Genomic DNA, 16290 nt, shown 5'->3' on the forward strand with positions numbered 1-16290 from the left:
TTATCAAATTTTCAATAGTTAAACAACAAAATTCACTTATCGGATATATTACTAACGATGCGTAGATACATTTCTGATCGAATGATACTAAAATCGTAATAATTGGTTCATAAACAACTGAGTTATTAACGTTCAAAATCTCCCCTAATTTCGTTACATGTCTCATTTTCCGTACTTTTAAAGTGCACCCCAATATAGAAAACAAAGACGTAGTCCTACGTCAAAAATCGCAATAGACACCCTGATTTTTTTTTTTGCCGGAGTGTATCATTGACGACCCAGTGGGTGATACCGCTCAGTTTAAAAATGGCACCACACCCCTGCAGAAGAATCGAAAAGTCAAAACACTGCGCACACACACACACCGATCAACACAACCCAAACATAACCTAAAATCACGATCAGCAGCATTCAACACGCGTGTTCCTCATAATATTTTGGTTACTTCAGGAGAGAGCAGGCAGCCATTCTTTAGGTCTGAAACCGAATGGCGTGTTAGTTGGATTTTTGAAGAAATTTCGGTAGAAATTTGAGTGTTTGGCGGTGAACTTCGGGAGGATAAGTGTAGAAGTACCAAACAAGCGTCAAAATGTCGGATTACGGTAAGTATCGCTCGGTTTCCCACTCGATCATACAGCGCTTCGGAAGCTCGTGGTTTTTGTCACGCGGTTCTTGGCGTCTGGGCGGATCGTTACAGAAAAATTGAGGTGATTTTTTGATGGGTCATTTCTGAATTTCTAGAAATGGGATCCCCGACAATCAAAAAGGAGAAGAAAAAGAAGAAGATCAAACAGGAACCGGGGGCGGAGATTGAGAACTTGGGTGAGATTCAAAAGTCCGGTAACTTCCAGATCCAACCGTCGGCGGCCATTGCCAAGTTGGACACCTCCCAATGGCCGTTGCTGTTGAAGAACTTCGACCGGCTGAACGTCCGCACCAATCATTATACTCCACTGCCGTTCGGGTCTTCGCCGTTGAATCGGAAGATTAAGGATTATGTGACGTCTGGATTCATCAACCTGGATAAACCGTCCAATCCCAGTTCCCACGAGGTGGTGGCATGGATCAAGAAAATTCTGAAGGTGGATAAGACCGGTCACTCTGGAACGCTGGATCCCAAGGTGACGGGATGTTTGATTGTCTGTATCGACAGGGCTACAAGATTGGTCAAGAGTCAGCAGAGCGCTGGTAAGGAGTATGTGGCCGTTTTTAAACTGCACTCGGCGGTGGAATCCGTGGCCAAGGTTAACCAGGGTTTGGAAAAATTGCGCGGCGCACTGTTCCAGAGACCACCGTTGATTTCGGCCGTAAAGCGTCAGCTGCGTGTCCGTACGGTTTACGATTCGAAGCTGCTGGATTACGATGACCAACGGAACATGGGCGTGTTCTGGGTCAGCTGCGAGGCCGGTTCCTACATTCGTACCATGTGTGTTCATTTGGGTTTGGTCACGGGCGTGGGCGGTCAGATGTTGGAACTGCGCCGTGTCCGTTCCGGTATCCAGTCGGAAAAGGACGGAATGGTCACCATGCATGACGTTCTGGATGCTCAATATCTGTACGATAACCATAAGGACGAAACAATGCTCCGAAGGGTGATCAAACCCCTGGAGGGTCTTCTGGTCGGCCACAAGCGTATCATCATGAAGGACAGCTCAGTGAATGCCGTCTGTTACGGTGCCAAGATTATGCTTCCCGGTGTGCTCCGTTATGAGGATGGCATCGAAATGGATCAGGAGATTGTGATAGTGACCACGAAGGGAGAAGCCGTTGCCTTGGCCATTGCCCTGATGACGACGGCCACGATGGCCAGTTGTGACCACGGTGTTTGCGCTAAGATCAAGCGCGTAATCATGGAACGGGACACTTACCCGCGCAAGTGGGGCCTGGGACCGAAGGCTTCGATGAAGAAGCAGCTGATTGCCAGCGGAAAGTTAGACAAGTATGGCAAACCGAACGATAAGACCCCGAAGGAGTGGTTGACCGGATACGTAGACTTCAACAAACCGGCAGCGCCGGGCAAGGACACGAACGGAAACGGTGCGGCGGCAGCGGAGGGAGAGGACGAATTCGCCGGAGGAAAGGTGAGTTAAAAGCTTTTAGAGATTTGGTTATTATTTTAACGCGAGTCTTTTGGAAGTGTTGGATGTTTTTTTTAAGCAAAAGTCTCTAAAGTCACTTTAATTCAATTTTCTTCAATTATTTCATTTTCTCCAATATTAAAAGAAGATTAAATATGTCGAAGCTTCAAAGCACTGAGTGGCACTAAGAGACTTTCGTTCATCCAAGATTCAAGTATTTTATTGAAGAATTCTACAAACATCGGGGATTTATTGAATTTATCAAAGCTGATTGGGGCATTAGAAATCTGAAGTTAGAGTTAAGTTTTTATTGCTTAACCCGTATTTGCCCAGCAAATGGAAGAAACTTTTCAAATTGCTGTCATTTCGGCAATTCTTGACGAATTGCCTTCATTTTCGTTTGAATGGAATTGTCGGGAAGTCTGGTTTTCCGAGAATCATTAAAGTTTTTGGGAATCGGTTCGAAGTATTACGGTGGGTTACTGGGTCAAGTCGGGTAAAAATGATCCCAACTTTTGAATAGACTGTCATTTAACTAACTGATATAAATCTGACTACAGACGTCATGTGATAACTAAAATAGACAATCGTACCAGCTTTGGCTTTGGGTATTCTTTCGGTTCCTCATGGGACTTCCGTGGAACCGGCCCCTAATAGACCAATTTTATTTTTCTTCATTTTTGGATATTAAACACAGAGGCGTCGCGTGACCTAATTATCCACCTTTACTTAACTTTATCTCTTTTTTGTCGAGTCATGCTAAGTTTTTCGTAAGAAGAGCGTTATCATCATTCTGGAATATGTATTTTTTACTTAGCCTTTCAATAGAATCAAAACATTGTATATTTTAATTACTAATCGGGCTGTTCAGTTAAATTTATCAATAGAGTTCTTCTTCTTCTTCTTCTTCTTGGCATTACGTCTTCACTGGGACAGAGCCTGCATCTCAGCGTAGTGTTCTTATGAGCATTTCCACATTTATTAACTGAGAGCTTTCTTTGCCAAAGTTGCCGTTTTCGCATTTGTATATCGTGTGACAGGTACAATGATACTTTATGCCCATGGAAATTTCCATTACGAAAAGATCCTGAACCGATTCGGGATTCGAACTCAGACACCTTCAGCATGGCTTTGCTTTGTAGCCGCGGACTCTAACCACTCGGCTAAGGAAGGCCCCCAATAGAGTTGTATATGGGTATTCAGCTTTTATATATTCTGAATCTACGTTAAAAATTGAAACAGAACTCAAAGTTTCAACATTTCCCGTGCCCTGGAACTATTTGAAATTAGTATGGACATCTTTTTTAATCTCCTTGGCAAATTTTACAACGGTAGGAGCTGTCGGGATGAGATGTCATTAAGCCTCAAATTTGAGATTGAAATCTGTGAATGGCCAATCATTTACAATATCAAATTTAAGATATTGAGCATAATGAAATCGTTAAAAAATGTCTGCTTTCGATTAATTTATAAAACTGGTAAATTTGTCTTTATTGAACAATCCAATTTAATCAACACGTATTGTATGTGATTTTAAAATCAGACATCATTGAATGGTGAATTCTGAGAAAGTAGTGACAATTTCAACAGCACTGGTTTCTAACTAATTTTGTAATTCAAAACTGTGACTAATGGTCACCAAATCTTTACATAGAAATGAATCAAAACAGTTAGTATCGTGTAAAATACTCGATTTTTTTTGTACGTACTTTATGACCCAGCACAAATTTCGTAGAACAAAGTCGCTCAGAAATAACGCGATTTGTGCAAAACCCATGAAGAGCTTCCAGAAATGTAAAACCAACAACAAACAGGTAGCGAAAAAAATCGCTCTAAATTCTAAATCTACTCTTGATAAGTAAGATAATGAAATGTGTGAAAATCACATTTTTATCTGCATTAGTCTCGAAATGGCAGTCTGGTAAAGTCGTGCCCATACTTTCTGGGACACCCTATATGCAAAAAGTGAGGTTAGTTTAGAAGTCCAAAATCGTCAGTTCAACCTGCGATGGCACTTCAACTTTAGCCTCAACCCGGGACGTAGCCCACACAACCCACACAACACCACCACGGTGGCAGCACCTCCATGAGGGACTTTTCTCTTTACAAACTTTAGGTTATCTTCAACTGGCTGAGACACACCTGCGCTTCACACGTGGTGATGCCGATTGCTGACGGCGCGAAGGCAAAAAGAGAGCACCCCTGACAGTTCAACAGCCGATTAAATTGGTTGAAAAATCGGTCGATTGTTGCACTGACGCTTATGGAAGTTTAATACAGCGATCAACTGACTAATCGCTAGATTAACCCTCTAATACCCAAATTTTTGTTTTAGATCTAAATATATTTTTTCGTTATCTAAAATCATTCTAAACACGGTTTGGGCAATGATTTATTTTTCTTCGCAAATTTATGAATTTTGGTTTTTGATTTTTATTATTTTTATTTTTGAACAACCCTATCCTTTTCAATTTTTTTCTTGAAGCCTCTTCTGGTTACTGATTTTTGGCAATAATAAAAATTAGAGTTTTTACTATATGATATGATTTTTTCAATTTTTTTCTGGAACATTTTTTATTTTCCGTGTACAGTGGATCCACAATTAAGAATCATCCACAATTTATGAATCAGCTGACTTTAAATGACAAAATAACAACAAAAATCAACACAAAACATCACGTAAACAATTTTACTCAAAATAAATTGTAAGCGAAAATGTTTCCGTGATGTTTTGTGCTATTTTTTACTGTTATTTTGTCCTTTAAAGGCAGCTGATTCATAAATTATGGGTGATTCTTAATTGTGGATTCACTGTACCTAACGGAAAAACAGATTTGAAATCATTTCAATACCATCAGGCTCTTCTTCTGTGATAGGTTGATCGTAGAAAAATATAAAAAGTACGATTTTTTCTAATACACGTTAAATTAATCCCAGGCATTTGAAGGTTATATAAGAATACAATTTTTCAAACAATTTTCAATAATACAAAAAAGTTTCAAAAATCATAAAAAACTTTTCTTATATGCATGTTATGAGTCAAGGTTTAAGCCCAAAATAAAATCATTTCAATTTCCGAGCTACGAAAAAATACACAAAATTCCAAAGTGTACCCCGTCTAAAGGCGGGGTTGGGTATTAGAGGGTTAAATCGGGTGACCGAGGAAATCTGATGTTTAGTAGGTCAACTTGCTTGGATTTTACTTAAAATACCGATTTATCCACCTATTTAGTAGGATTGCGTCGGCCCACCCTATTAAATCGGGTAATATTCGGTTGATCCCTGTGTTAATCTTCCATAAGCGTCGTTGCAACAATCGACCGATTTTTCAACCAATTTAGTCGGCTGTTGAACTGTCAAATGTTTAATGGGGCAAGCAGAAGGAATCTCTCTCGTGGATTGATTTCTCTCTTGTCATTCCCATCTGCGTTCTCACACTTATCGACTTGGTTGGTTGCTGTAGCAAGATGTGCACTGGCCGGAGTTGACGCTTTGGCTACTCACACACTGGCATTTGTAGTTCGAAAAGCTCTCTACCACATTGGCAGCATTGCGTGTATGATACCGGGCAGGCCGTTTCCCGATGACACAACCAGTAACGTGTAGCGTGGGATAAAGTGTCACGCAGCAATGCGCGAGGAAAAAAAAAGTTCTCAGATCGCGCGTTGCCACAAAACGCCTATTTCATTTCATTTGCAAAGCAAAATTTTAACAACTATTTTGATGAATGTAAATTACGTAGCAAACTATTGATAATAGTGATACTTGTAATTGTTGTTAAGTGAATGAATTATTACATTGTCATTGATAAGTAGTACATCATATTGTTGATGGTCAGGATGAACGAGATGCCACCTGTGCAGTGCACATGTTGCACATGCTGACGCGACGCCTCTCATTAAACATTATTGTGCATCCCGATAAAATTCAGAGAGAAAACTTCGCTCATTTTCCTCTTCTTTATCAACGAACTTAAGGTAACACACGATAGACTCATCGTGGCATCCATGAACAATCTATGTTCAAACTATCGTTGAAAAGAAAATATTTCTGTTTTATATCATATCGGTCATTCGGTGATCTATCGGATCATATGCTTGCTAGCAACAGGCATGTTGATACACTTTCAGTTCTTCTCTGTCTGGTAGAACCGATATCACACCCCGAAAACTGCAAAATTGATAATCATTTATGGATAGCAAACAGTTGCACCTTAAGCACCGCCAACACATTTTCAATCGGAAGGATTTTGGCGCGCTCGAACTGACAAATCCTCCGTTATTGTGAAACTTCTTCCATCGACGTGATGTTGGACTGTTTTCGAAAACAGTCGAGATAAAAGCCGAGCCGGCAGAGCAATGACAGTTAGTTCGTTCAAAACTTCGCTTCGGAAGTCCAACCGGCGAACTCCAGATTGGTGCTGCGAAGTCAATATCATTTTGAAAATACAGATAAGACCTAGTAAAATGAGATGGATGAATATAGGTTATGAAAGGGGTTTGCGTGATCTGTGGGGATTTGAATTCTAAACTTGTAGCCAACTCAGTTATTGGGTCACCAAGTTGCTTGGTAGCTTAGTTGGTAAAGCGCTCGTCTAACATACAAGAGTCCTGGGTTCAAATCCCAGCCGAACACGTGGATGTTTTTCATAATTTCACCCATAATTTGTCCATCTTTACCATTTAATTTAATAAAATTTATTATCTTCGGCTAATTCTAAGGAGGTCCCATAAATAACCGAAGAGATATCCAAGGACAAAGCTAGTCCTATTGTGTAATTTAGTTCTCACATGACGTTCGTAGTGAAGTCGAAACTATAAATTTTTTTATTAAAAACAAGTTGAGCTGGAGTCAGATTTATACTTATAATTTGGGTAAAAGTTGATGGAAATGGAATTTGGGATCATTTTTACCCGACTTCAGAAACCCCAATGATCCTCGAAAAACTAGACATCCAGACGTTTCCATTTGAACTTAAACGCAGGCTTACAACATAAATCCTTCAAAAATTATCGAATTTATACTTTTTTTCCATTTGCTGGGCGGATACTGGTTAGAATAGAGTTTGGAGTCCCCAAAATCTCCTTCGAGAAGTAATGTCTTGTCTAGGAGATTGCACTGAAGATTGTGTTCATCAATGTTGGATGACGGTAAGATCTCCCATACATTGTGTTGAAATGTTTCTATGCGTCTTGTTGAAGTTCTACGCAAAAGCTGTCAATTTCTGAAGATTTTTCGAATCTAAATATTTAACCATTGAATGATTGCTGCATTTATTTTACAGAAATGGTGGTAAGTCAGTTTTTAACCACTTGTTCACTATTTTTGACCTGGTCACTTTAAGTCACTATTCGCAACAAGTCAAAAGTCACGTGTTTCACAAACATAATCACTATAAACTCACCATTTGTTTAAATCGATGATGATAGAAAACTATAATTTGGATAAGTTCTTTCAATTGAAACAACAAGCTAGTTATGTTTTTTATCTAAGAGACGAATTGCTAGCAGAAGTTCAAAGATTCCTACACTGCCCATAACAGCATATTTGTCACATTCGACATTTTTGACAATTTCGAGTTAATACCGGAGAAGGTCATCAAATGATAAACTCTTTCGATCAACTTACTGAAATCAGTGAGATTGTTCTGGAAAATTCGAAAAAAAAAATACCAAGTTTTGTCACATTGGTAATTGTAACCGCATAACAGTCACATTGAGATTATACATGAGTCTCGTAATGTAGTAGTAATGAAATTTCTATCAGAATTATTTTCTGACTATTCGCCCAATATGCGATATTAGCTGTACAAAATTTCAGCCTCAAATAAGCACTTTTGAGTTCGTGATAATTTTTAAAAATTTTAGTTCCTTCCCATACTGCCATAAAATGTACTCCATTTACTCAATGCCTACTTTTGTCGATTGTTACAAATATGCAGTTATGGGCAGTACAGCAAGTGATAAAAAAAGTATCTAAAAGTTTATGGCAATTTGGTTAGATATACATTTTTTAACAAGGTTTTTAACGGGTTTTAAAGAAGATACTTGAATTATTTTTCTTGAAATTTCTCATAGATTGGCAGAGGTTGATGAGAAGTTGAATCAAACAAAAAAAAAAAGGTTAAATTTCGTAGAAGATCTACTGAAATACTAGACAGATTCATTAAGAGCTTCTTTTGGCGGATTTCTGAAGTTACCGATGATACTGATTCTTGGTGAAGCCTTGACTGGATTACTAGTTCGACTCCTTGATCTATTTGACAATGTTCTTATGAGGCTTCTGACGAGATTTTGTATAGATTTCTGAAGTTTTAATGCAAATTCTTACAATCATTCCCATCAAATTTCTTGCTAGGTTATCCATGCAAGATATTTGATGCAGAAATAATAGCGAGGTCCTTTTGGGCAGATTTTTTTTACATTCTCAACGAGATTCTTGGCAAAATCTCTTGGAAGTTGATTTTTTGATTTATGTCAACAATTTTAGCCGGCGTCATAAACAAGAAATATTACTGGCGTAATATCGTTTTTTTAAGATCCCTCCTTGGATTCAATAAAAGTTTCACCAGTTCAAACATTTTTCCAGGAACCAGCCATGGGCCATGTCTAACGCATAATTTCAATGGCATTCCAAGAAGGAAATGAATTGGCATTGAATTTTGCCTTATTTTGCAATATAGTCTAAATTTACAAAAACAGAGCAGACATTTGTTTATAAAACTTCAAAATCTCTATGAACTTTATATAAATCCATTTACACTACACAGGAAAAAAAAATCTGTGATAAAAATTACTATTTTAGCTGACTAAAATGCATTATTCCGAATTTCGTTATTTATCCTGTAATTTTTTATAGTCAAACCAAATAAAGAAGGCTGTATACTAAAATCGACATTTCTTAAAAACTTTGTTTAATTTTTTGCATGAGCGGTTATTGGAACACACAAAAATACCTAGTGGCCCAATAACCGCTCACGAGGTCATGGGTTTTCAATATAAAGAATTATTTTATCAAATGAAAATTATGTTGGACGACTTCATTTGAAAGTTGTTAATATTGCTAGAATATATCCGTGCGAAAATTGTTGGTTTTTGACACGAAAAATAAATGTTTACACTAGTGAGCGGAAATAGGGGCATGATCGGATACTGGTGCACTGATGGTACCTGAATTACAAATAGAGTAATACCATGTGATACTTGGCGTCATGGCATCCCCAAGGAAACTTTTAGAAATAACCTCTGAGAGATGTCTGGTCGTATTATCTGAGGAATCCTTACACTTTTTCATATAAAACTTCGGGAGGGATTATTAGAGTATGTTTAAAACTACAAATAAACTTTAACACTTCACTTTTTGCAAAAAAAAAAAAAATACTAAAATCACTAAGGTGAGCAAAGGAATCCTTATTAAAACCTTTGAGTATATCCTGGCATCCTGCAGAATATTTTTTTGGTTTCTGTACAGTCTCTTTTTGGTTTCTTTCTTTAGGCATGGGGTCTCTAAAGTTGATTATTTTAAAAGTCGATGAAAAGTCGAGTGTGGTACACGACCCTGAAGACGGCTTTACAGTTGAGGTCAGTGTTGTGAAAAACTCAATTTCTCATAACTCACGCTTGAAATTTTTCATGCGTGAGTTGTCAATCACGCAACTCAGCAGTCAAAAAATCATGGATGAGTTGGGTCACCTTTTTGACTCATTGTCTTGTATTTCCACAGTTTACTCACACGCGGCAATAATTTCTTGTTAGTCTGGTAAAATTATAGTAATCCTTTCTAATCCTTTCTTCGAGTGATTTTGCATCAAAATCTCAAGCGTGAGATTTGCGAAGCAGATCTCTGATTGAGAATTAGGTGGAATTAAATGGTATAGTACTGATTTCGGTTTTTCATCTTCTTATAGGTATTCCACTAAACAGATCGAAGATTTATTATCATGATTATTTTAGACCAGTGCTTCCCAAACTTTTTCAACTTTCGCCCCCTTGAGGCCAACATTTATCTGGAGAGTTGTGTTTGATCCTTCGACCTTGACGCTTGCTCCTGCGGGGGCCGGCGATGGAGGCAGGATCAAACATGTCGCGCGTCGGTCAAGTAAAAGTGAAAAAAAAAAAAACCGCGATCGCTTAGTTGTGTTTGATCTTCCGACCTTGACGCTTGCTCCTGCGCGGGCCGGCGATGAGGGCAGGATCAAACATGTCGCGCCTCGATCGAGTAAAGTGAAAAAGTGCCGCTTTCGATTAGTTCTTTATGATCTTCCAACATTGACGCTTGCTCCTGGGCAGTGCTTCAAGAAAGCCCGAGTAGTCGTCAGTTGTTTTCCATCACGGGTCGCGCGCCTATTTTATCTGAGTGCTTTTATATAGCCGAGCAAACGACTGAAGCTGAAAGAGGATTGTTGCTGCTCAATGATGACGGATCAATTGGTGAGCTCGTTTCATGCTACTGTTCCTATTCTATAAAATATGTATGACTGAACCGTTAATCGTTACAACGGTGAGATGTAAATATGATGTTTCAAAAAAATATGAATGGTTCGTCACTGTGAGTGTCGACATAAACTCTGATTCATAAATTATTTATGTCTAAATTTTTTTTATTCAATACACCTTCTTCTTTTTACCTTTATTTTTGTAATCAAAAATAAAACTTTGAATGGTTCGACACTTCAAGTGTAGACTTCCGAAAGGTTCACTTTATTCAACAAACTTTGAAAGGTTCGTCACCTCAAGTGTCGGCATAATTTTTCTCTACATAGATATGGTTCATATCAAATGAAAATATTATATTTACATATAAGCATGTTTATATCTCACAAATAACACTGCGGAACACGTTTTTGTCTCCAGCACCAAAATACCGTTATTCACTTTATTAAGGGTTGCTGAATCCATTGCCTTTTTCAGAAATATCATAGCACGTCTAGTTTTTGAAATATTGGATGTTGAAAATGCAAAAAATGACTATTTCAGCCAACTTGCATGCAAGTTTGCCAGCTTGTAAGGTAATATATTGGCTTATTTTGCCACAGAATTCAAACTTTATGTATATAACAATACTTATCATCAAAATTTGTAATACTTACGATGCGGAAAAGTTATTTTTTGATGGTTTAGACAATTGTTGTATTTTGCCATATAGAAGAAACAAAGAATTTTATATGGAGACTGCAAACATTTCGGAAAAATCGGTTTAATCGAAATTTAATCGCGCAATTTCAATCAAATTATGTCCAAAATAGAAGCTCAAGTTCTGTTTTGCATGTTTGGTGGATAAGATTACAAAAAAGTTTGATAAATTGTACTTTAAATTTCATGTAAACATAAATGAAACCAGTGTTTTATACAATTTTGGCGACCTGTAGCTAAAAATTGTGACGTGCTGGAACATTTCTGAGAATGGTACCAGATTCAGCAACCCCAAATCTACTGGAGACACATAATTTGATCCTTGAGACACGCAATAATGTCATTTTTGTTACGCTGTGTAATTATTTATTATGGTCTAATCGCTTATCAAAGTGAATCCTGTGACCCAACGATCCTTCCCATTAACAAACATCCCTCCCAGTAACCTTTGTGGAGATGCAGAGGCAAACACGGTCTCCAAATAGCAAAGGTTACATACTAACATTCCTTCCCCCAATCCCACCTGACTGCAAGGACGTGGCCGGCGCCGTTATTGACCCTGTATAAATAGAGGCACTGAATTATGCACACTGAAGAAGATTATGGCCAATCCCAGCCGAACTTCTAGTTGATTCTTTGTGCATTTTCACTGACTTCGGTCAATCACGGAATAGCAACCATTGATATGTGTAGTCAGTCTAAGCTAAGCTAAGCTAAGCTTGAGGCCAACATTTATCTGGAATCGCCCCCCCCCTGCTATGTGATTTCAATATTTCATTTGAATACGTACGTCAAAAAAATGTCTTCAGCTCGCTTATCCACAGAATCATGCACTATTGGATTGTAATTTCAATGGCAATTTTAAAAATATTTTGAGTGCGTTATAGGCATTATCAATTTTCGATACAAGTCGACCCAGTTTAATCTATTTGAATATATGCATAGGCGCCAACTTGTGACGTTGTTGGGGGATGTTTTGTTAATGGTGATTTCATACTGATTTATCTCTTATTTCTAAAATTACTGTAATAATTTTCAGATATTGTGAATGATAAATGTTTGACGTTTCTAGAAACGATTTTTTTTTTCATTCAATCCAATAACACCAATGAAAGAAATATTAGCTTCCTAACCTGAAAGTTCCCACATAAAAAATACATATATAAAATATTGGGCATTTGCTAAAAGTTCTAAAAATTCTTAGATACATGTTTTGTACAGCCAAAATATGTTGTGTTTTAAATGTTATCTGAGACTAATCACCAGACCTTCTGAAAGTTCCAAATACCGACCATTCTTAAAGCTATTTATAAAAAAAACCTTATTGCATAACATGTGTTTTACAATTATCAAGTGTGGTGTATAATAGTTTTAAAATGACCCTGATTGGAGATATATCGATCCAAGGTAAATTAGTTAAATTTGGAATTGATTTACCTTCAGATGTGTGTCCTAAAAAGATTATGAGTTTTTTTAAATACTCCCGTGTTAGCCTTTTCGCCCCCTTTCTGGATTTTTTGCCCCCCAATTTCTGTTTTACAAATTTTCGCCCCTTGAGCCTGAAAATCGCCCTCAGGGGGGCGGATTCGCCCACTTTGGGAATCCCTGTTTTAGACAATTAGATGCTGCCAGCTGTGCATCTCCATGAAAAAATATTTATTAAAAACATATTCTCATATCTTTAAATTTCCAATTACAGCGCAAATTGAGCGTCGGCAGCGCAGCAGATCAATCGATGGAGACCTCGGCCATGGAGGTAGATGCCGGTGAAAAGAAGAAAAAGAAAAAGAAGAAGCATAAGAAGGACGATGAAGCACCGGAGGCTCCAGAAACTTCCGAAGCCGTCGAGGTTGAAGCCACCGAAGAGGTCAGAATTCCGCATTTCATGCCCCATTGGCCTTCGATCTAACCGATTCCATTCTATCTTCCAGGTGTCCGAAACCAAGAAAAAGAAGAAGAAGAAGGACAAAAAGCAGGAGGAAGAAGCCGAATAACGCGTTTCCGACCAAAATCTCGCATCTGATCACCATTATTCGTTATGCACCCTGGAAAGAGATCAGGGAAGGATCATTCATGTTCCTTGTCGTCCAGCATCTCGAAGGGAAGACAAGTATAGCCGCCGCGTGGAACTGAACACCTGGCCGCTAAGTGGTCATTCAACGCGATTCACGTTGATTCATACTAATTAACATAGTTTTCGTAAAGTTTATCGAACCGTGCGACTCGCAAGCAGGAAAAGTGCATTTGTTTCCTTGAATGGAAGCTTCTCATGCCCGGAACAATTATTTGTAATCGATACATTTCACTACTTATCAAATCGATTGCGTTTAATTCACAATCCCAGAATTAGTCATACAAACTTTCAATTAACTCCATAAAGTAGCCCTTACGAAGCATAAAGTGAAGTAATCAGTTCAAACGCAGAGATTCGAGACGTTTTTGTTTGCTCGATAAGACTATATGTTAAGCCAACATACACTTATGAACGAAATCATAAGGTATCCCCGACACGAGGTTTCTCGGAGGTCGATTTTTTACGTTCTTAAGCAATTTTTGTTTTACATTCAGAAGATGAAGATATAGAACTATGATTACTAAATTGTACAAAAAACGATGGGACCGTGTTCTTATTTGCTTCGAAACTCCAATCAATCAAGTTAATTGCGCGTTGGCTTGTTTACATTTTTGGGCTGCACGATTCTCCATCTCACATCTTGGGGTTCGGTTTCGCGCGTTTTGCTAGGCAGTGTTTAGTTAAGTGGTGTCTTATTGCTCTGTCGAGGATGGATTATTAACTGATGAGCTCGTTCCATGCTTCTGTTTCAAATGAGTTAAACATGATGATTTACATATTTACTGTAAATTAGTGAACGAGATACCATCGGGGTTCATTTTCAATTTACTACCCTACGAAGAACCGAAAAGTCTGTTTCTGGTAAACTCATTTTATGTTTTGTTTTGATTCTGCGTTCCGTTTCACAGTTTTTCATTTCGCTTTTCTCCGGATTTTAATTTGAACGATGTGCAGATTAGCAGGATGCAAGTTAAAAAGTGTTCAAATTAAAATCGATGAAACCAACGGGAATACCCGGTATCACGTTTATCTTCTTCTCCTTGGCATTAGGTCCTCATTGGGATAGACCCTGTTTATCAGCTTAGTGTTCTATTAACTGAGGGCTTTCTAGGCCAAAATTGCCATTTTTGTATTCTTATATCATGTTGCAGGTACGATGGTACTTCATGCCTAGGGAAGTCAAAGGAATGGTCATTACGAAAAGATGCCGAACTGTTTTGCAGGGCTATACTGTCTTCAAAATATGAACTTAACAGACTTCTTCTATGGAGAAAAGAGACCAAACAGGTTAAAAGCACTGGCTTTGGCCAGCCTAAGAGAAAATGCCAATACAAATTATATGGGAAGCCGTATTTATACTACAAATATGTCAAATACAAGCTTTCAATCCATATTATGTATAGAAAATATCGAAACTGAGCTAAAACCATTTCTTCGCTTTGAAAATCTCGTTGGTCAGAACCAGTTTCGGCCAAAAAAAAAAAATCGGTTCCTAAATTGGCCAATCGCATTGATTTCTTATGAGAGTGGCCAAATTAGGTGTATGGGAGTTAAAATTATAAGGAATATGAATACATTTCTCTAAAAATATTTCAAAGACATATATTTTGGGCTTATTCCTCATGGCATTATGACAAGTGGGTAATAGTGTTTGTATTTATTTACGCATGATTCTATCATAATTTTCTCTGAGATTTCCTACAAAACTACTCAGTCAAGAATGGAGGATCATTTGGTGAACTCGTTTCATACTTAAATTTTATATGTTTTAATTATGTCAAGCGTATGCTAGAATAAGGGCGTAAGTTACATGATCGATTTATCTCTATGGATCCTCTCTTTTGAGAATAAAGATGACAAGATGCAAATTTGTTAGCATTTTTACTTCAAACCGCTTGGTAGCGATGCAATATTGTGTCCTGAGGTGAAAAAATGCCGACAAACTCGCATATTGTCACCTTTACTTACATAAGAGAGGATCGACGAAGAGAAATCGACCATGTTACTTACGCCCTTATTCTAGCACACGCTTGATGTATGACTACGATTTTTTATCGTTACAACGGTGGGGATCTAACGTAATTATGATACACCCGATTCTGTTTTTGCACGGATTTTTTTCACACGGCTTTTTTGCACGGTTTTTCGAAATAACACGGATTTTTTTTTTGTACGGTTTCTCGAAATAACACGGTTTTTTTTGCACGGTATTTTTTTTTACACGATACGCATCCCCCGTGCAAAAACAGAATCGGGTGTAATTCAACAAATTATGAATGGTACGTCACTGTGAGTGTTGGCATAGGAGTATACTACGATGGTCTACGACCATGGGGTAAGACACTCATTAATATTGGTATTAATATCCGTTAATACGGATTAATATATATTATTTTTATGATATCATCCAGTTACCTACGATTTTCGTAAAGACATCTGACAGAAGTATCTTGAATTTAAGTCAATGGTGGGAGTTTATAAACAAGAAGCTAGGGATTGTGGATTGTATGTCTTGCCGATCTGACATACCATAGGAGACAAATTGCATCGGAATCGAGTTGCGGAATGGCCCGGAAATCCTAGAGAGATGTGGGGCATTTATGACAATGGAGCTTCACTGAATGTGATGCATCGTACAGGTGCCAGTCTCCTTCTAGCCAGACTACCAGATGGATGTTGCCATCAAACAGTGTGGTCTATGTTGCATCGGACGGATTTCTCATATATTTTACTCAGACGATCTGACGATAAACACAACTTGTTTTTGCATATAAATAATCAATTTGCCTTGGCAACTCCGGCAACAGGCAAACAGCAAAACTCCATGCATACTTGATAATCTTCTCAATATCAATATTAATATCATTAATAAATATTAGGGGTCTATTTTATAAATCGAGTCGATCGAAATGACTCGACTGGAGTCACTGTCGACCAAAAAAATCGCTCGACTCGGCTCTGTCACTCGAGTTTCTCGACAGTTGTCACTCTATGTGACTGGATTACT

At 38.0% G+C, this 16290-nt stretch overlaps 1 protein-coding gene and 1 non-coding gene across 2 annotated transcripts; both read left to right on the plus strand.

The window, feature by feature from the left end:
- The first annotated feature begins 382 nt into the window (after nt 1-382).
- Nucleotides 383-13823, plus strand: LOC5578343 (H/ACA ribonucleoprotein complex subunit 4). Its single transcript, XM_001656862.2, has 4 exons — nt 383-602; nt 742-2081; nt 12909-13076; nt 13141-13823. The coding sequence occupies exons 1-4, from the start codon at nt 590-592 to the stop codon at nt 13201-13203; spliced, it is 1584 nt and encodes a 527-aa protein (XP_001656912.2). The 5' UTR covers nt 383-589; the 3' UTR covers nt 13204-13823.
- Nucleotides 6642-6713, plus strand: Trnav-aac. The gene has a single exon. It is a non-coding gene; the product is annotated as a tRNA-Val (tRNA).
- Nucleotides 13824-16290: the final 2467 nt, after the last annotated feature.

Source organism: Aedes aegypti, chromosome 3, assembly GCF_002204515.2.
Source record: "Aedes aegypti strain LVP_AGWG chromosome 3, AaegL5.0 Primary Assembly, whole genome shotgun sequence".
Lineage (NCBI taxonomy): Eukaryota > Metazoa > Arthropoda > Insecta > Diptera > Culicidae > Aedes > Aedes aegypti.

What these genes read in the sequence shown, in the direction of transcription:
- LOC5578343 (XM_001656862.2), top strand. An exon ending in ACGAATTCGCCGGAGGAAAG is followed by an intron (nt 2,082 to 12,908) that starts GTGAGTTAAAAG and finishes TTCCAATTACAG; the next exon opens with CGCAAATTGAGCGTCGGCAG. An exon ending in AGGTTGAAGCCACCGAAGAG is followed by an intron (nt 13,077 to 13,140) that starts GTCAGAATTCCG and finishes TCTATCTTCCAG; the next exon opens with GTGTCCGAAACCAAGAAAAA.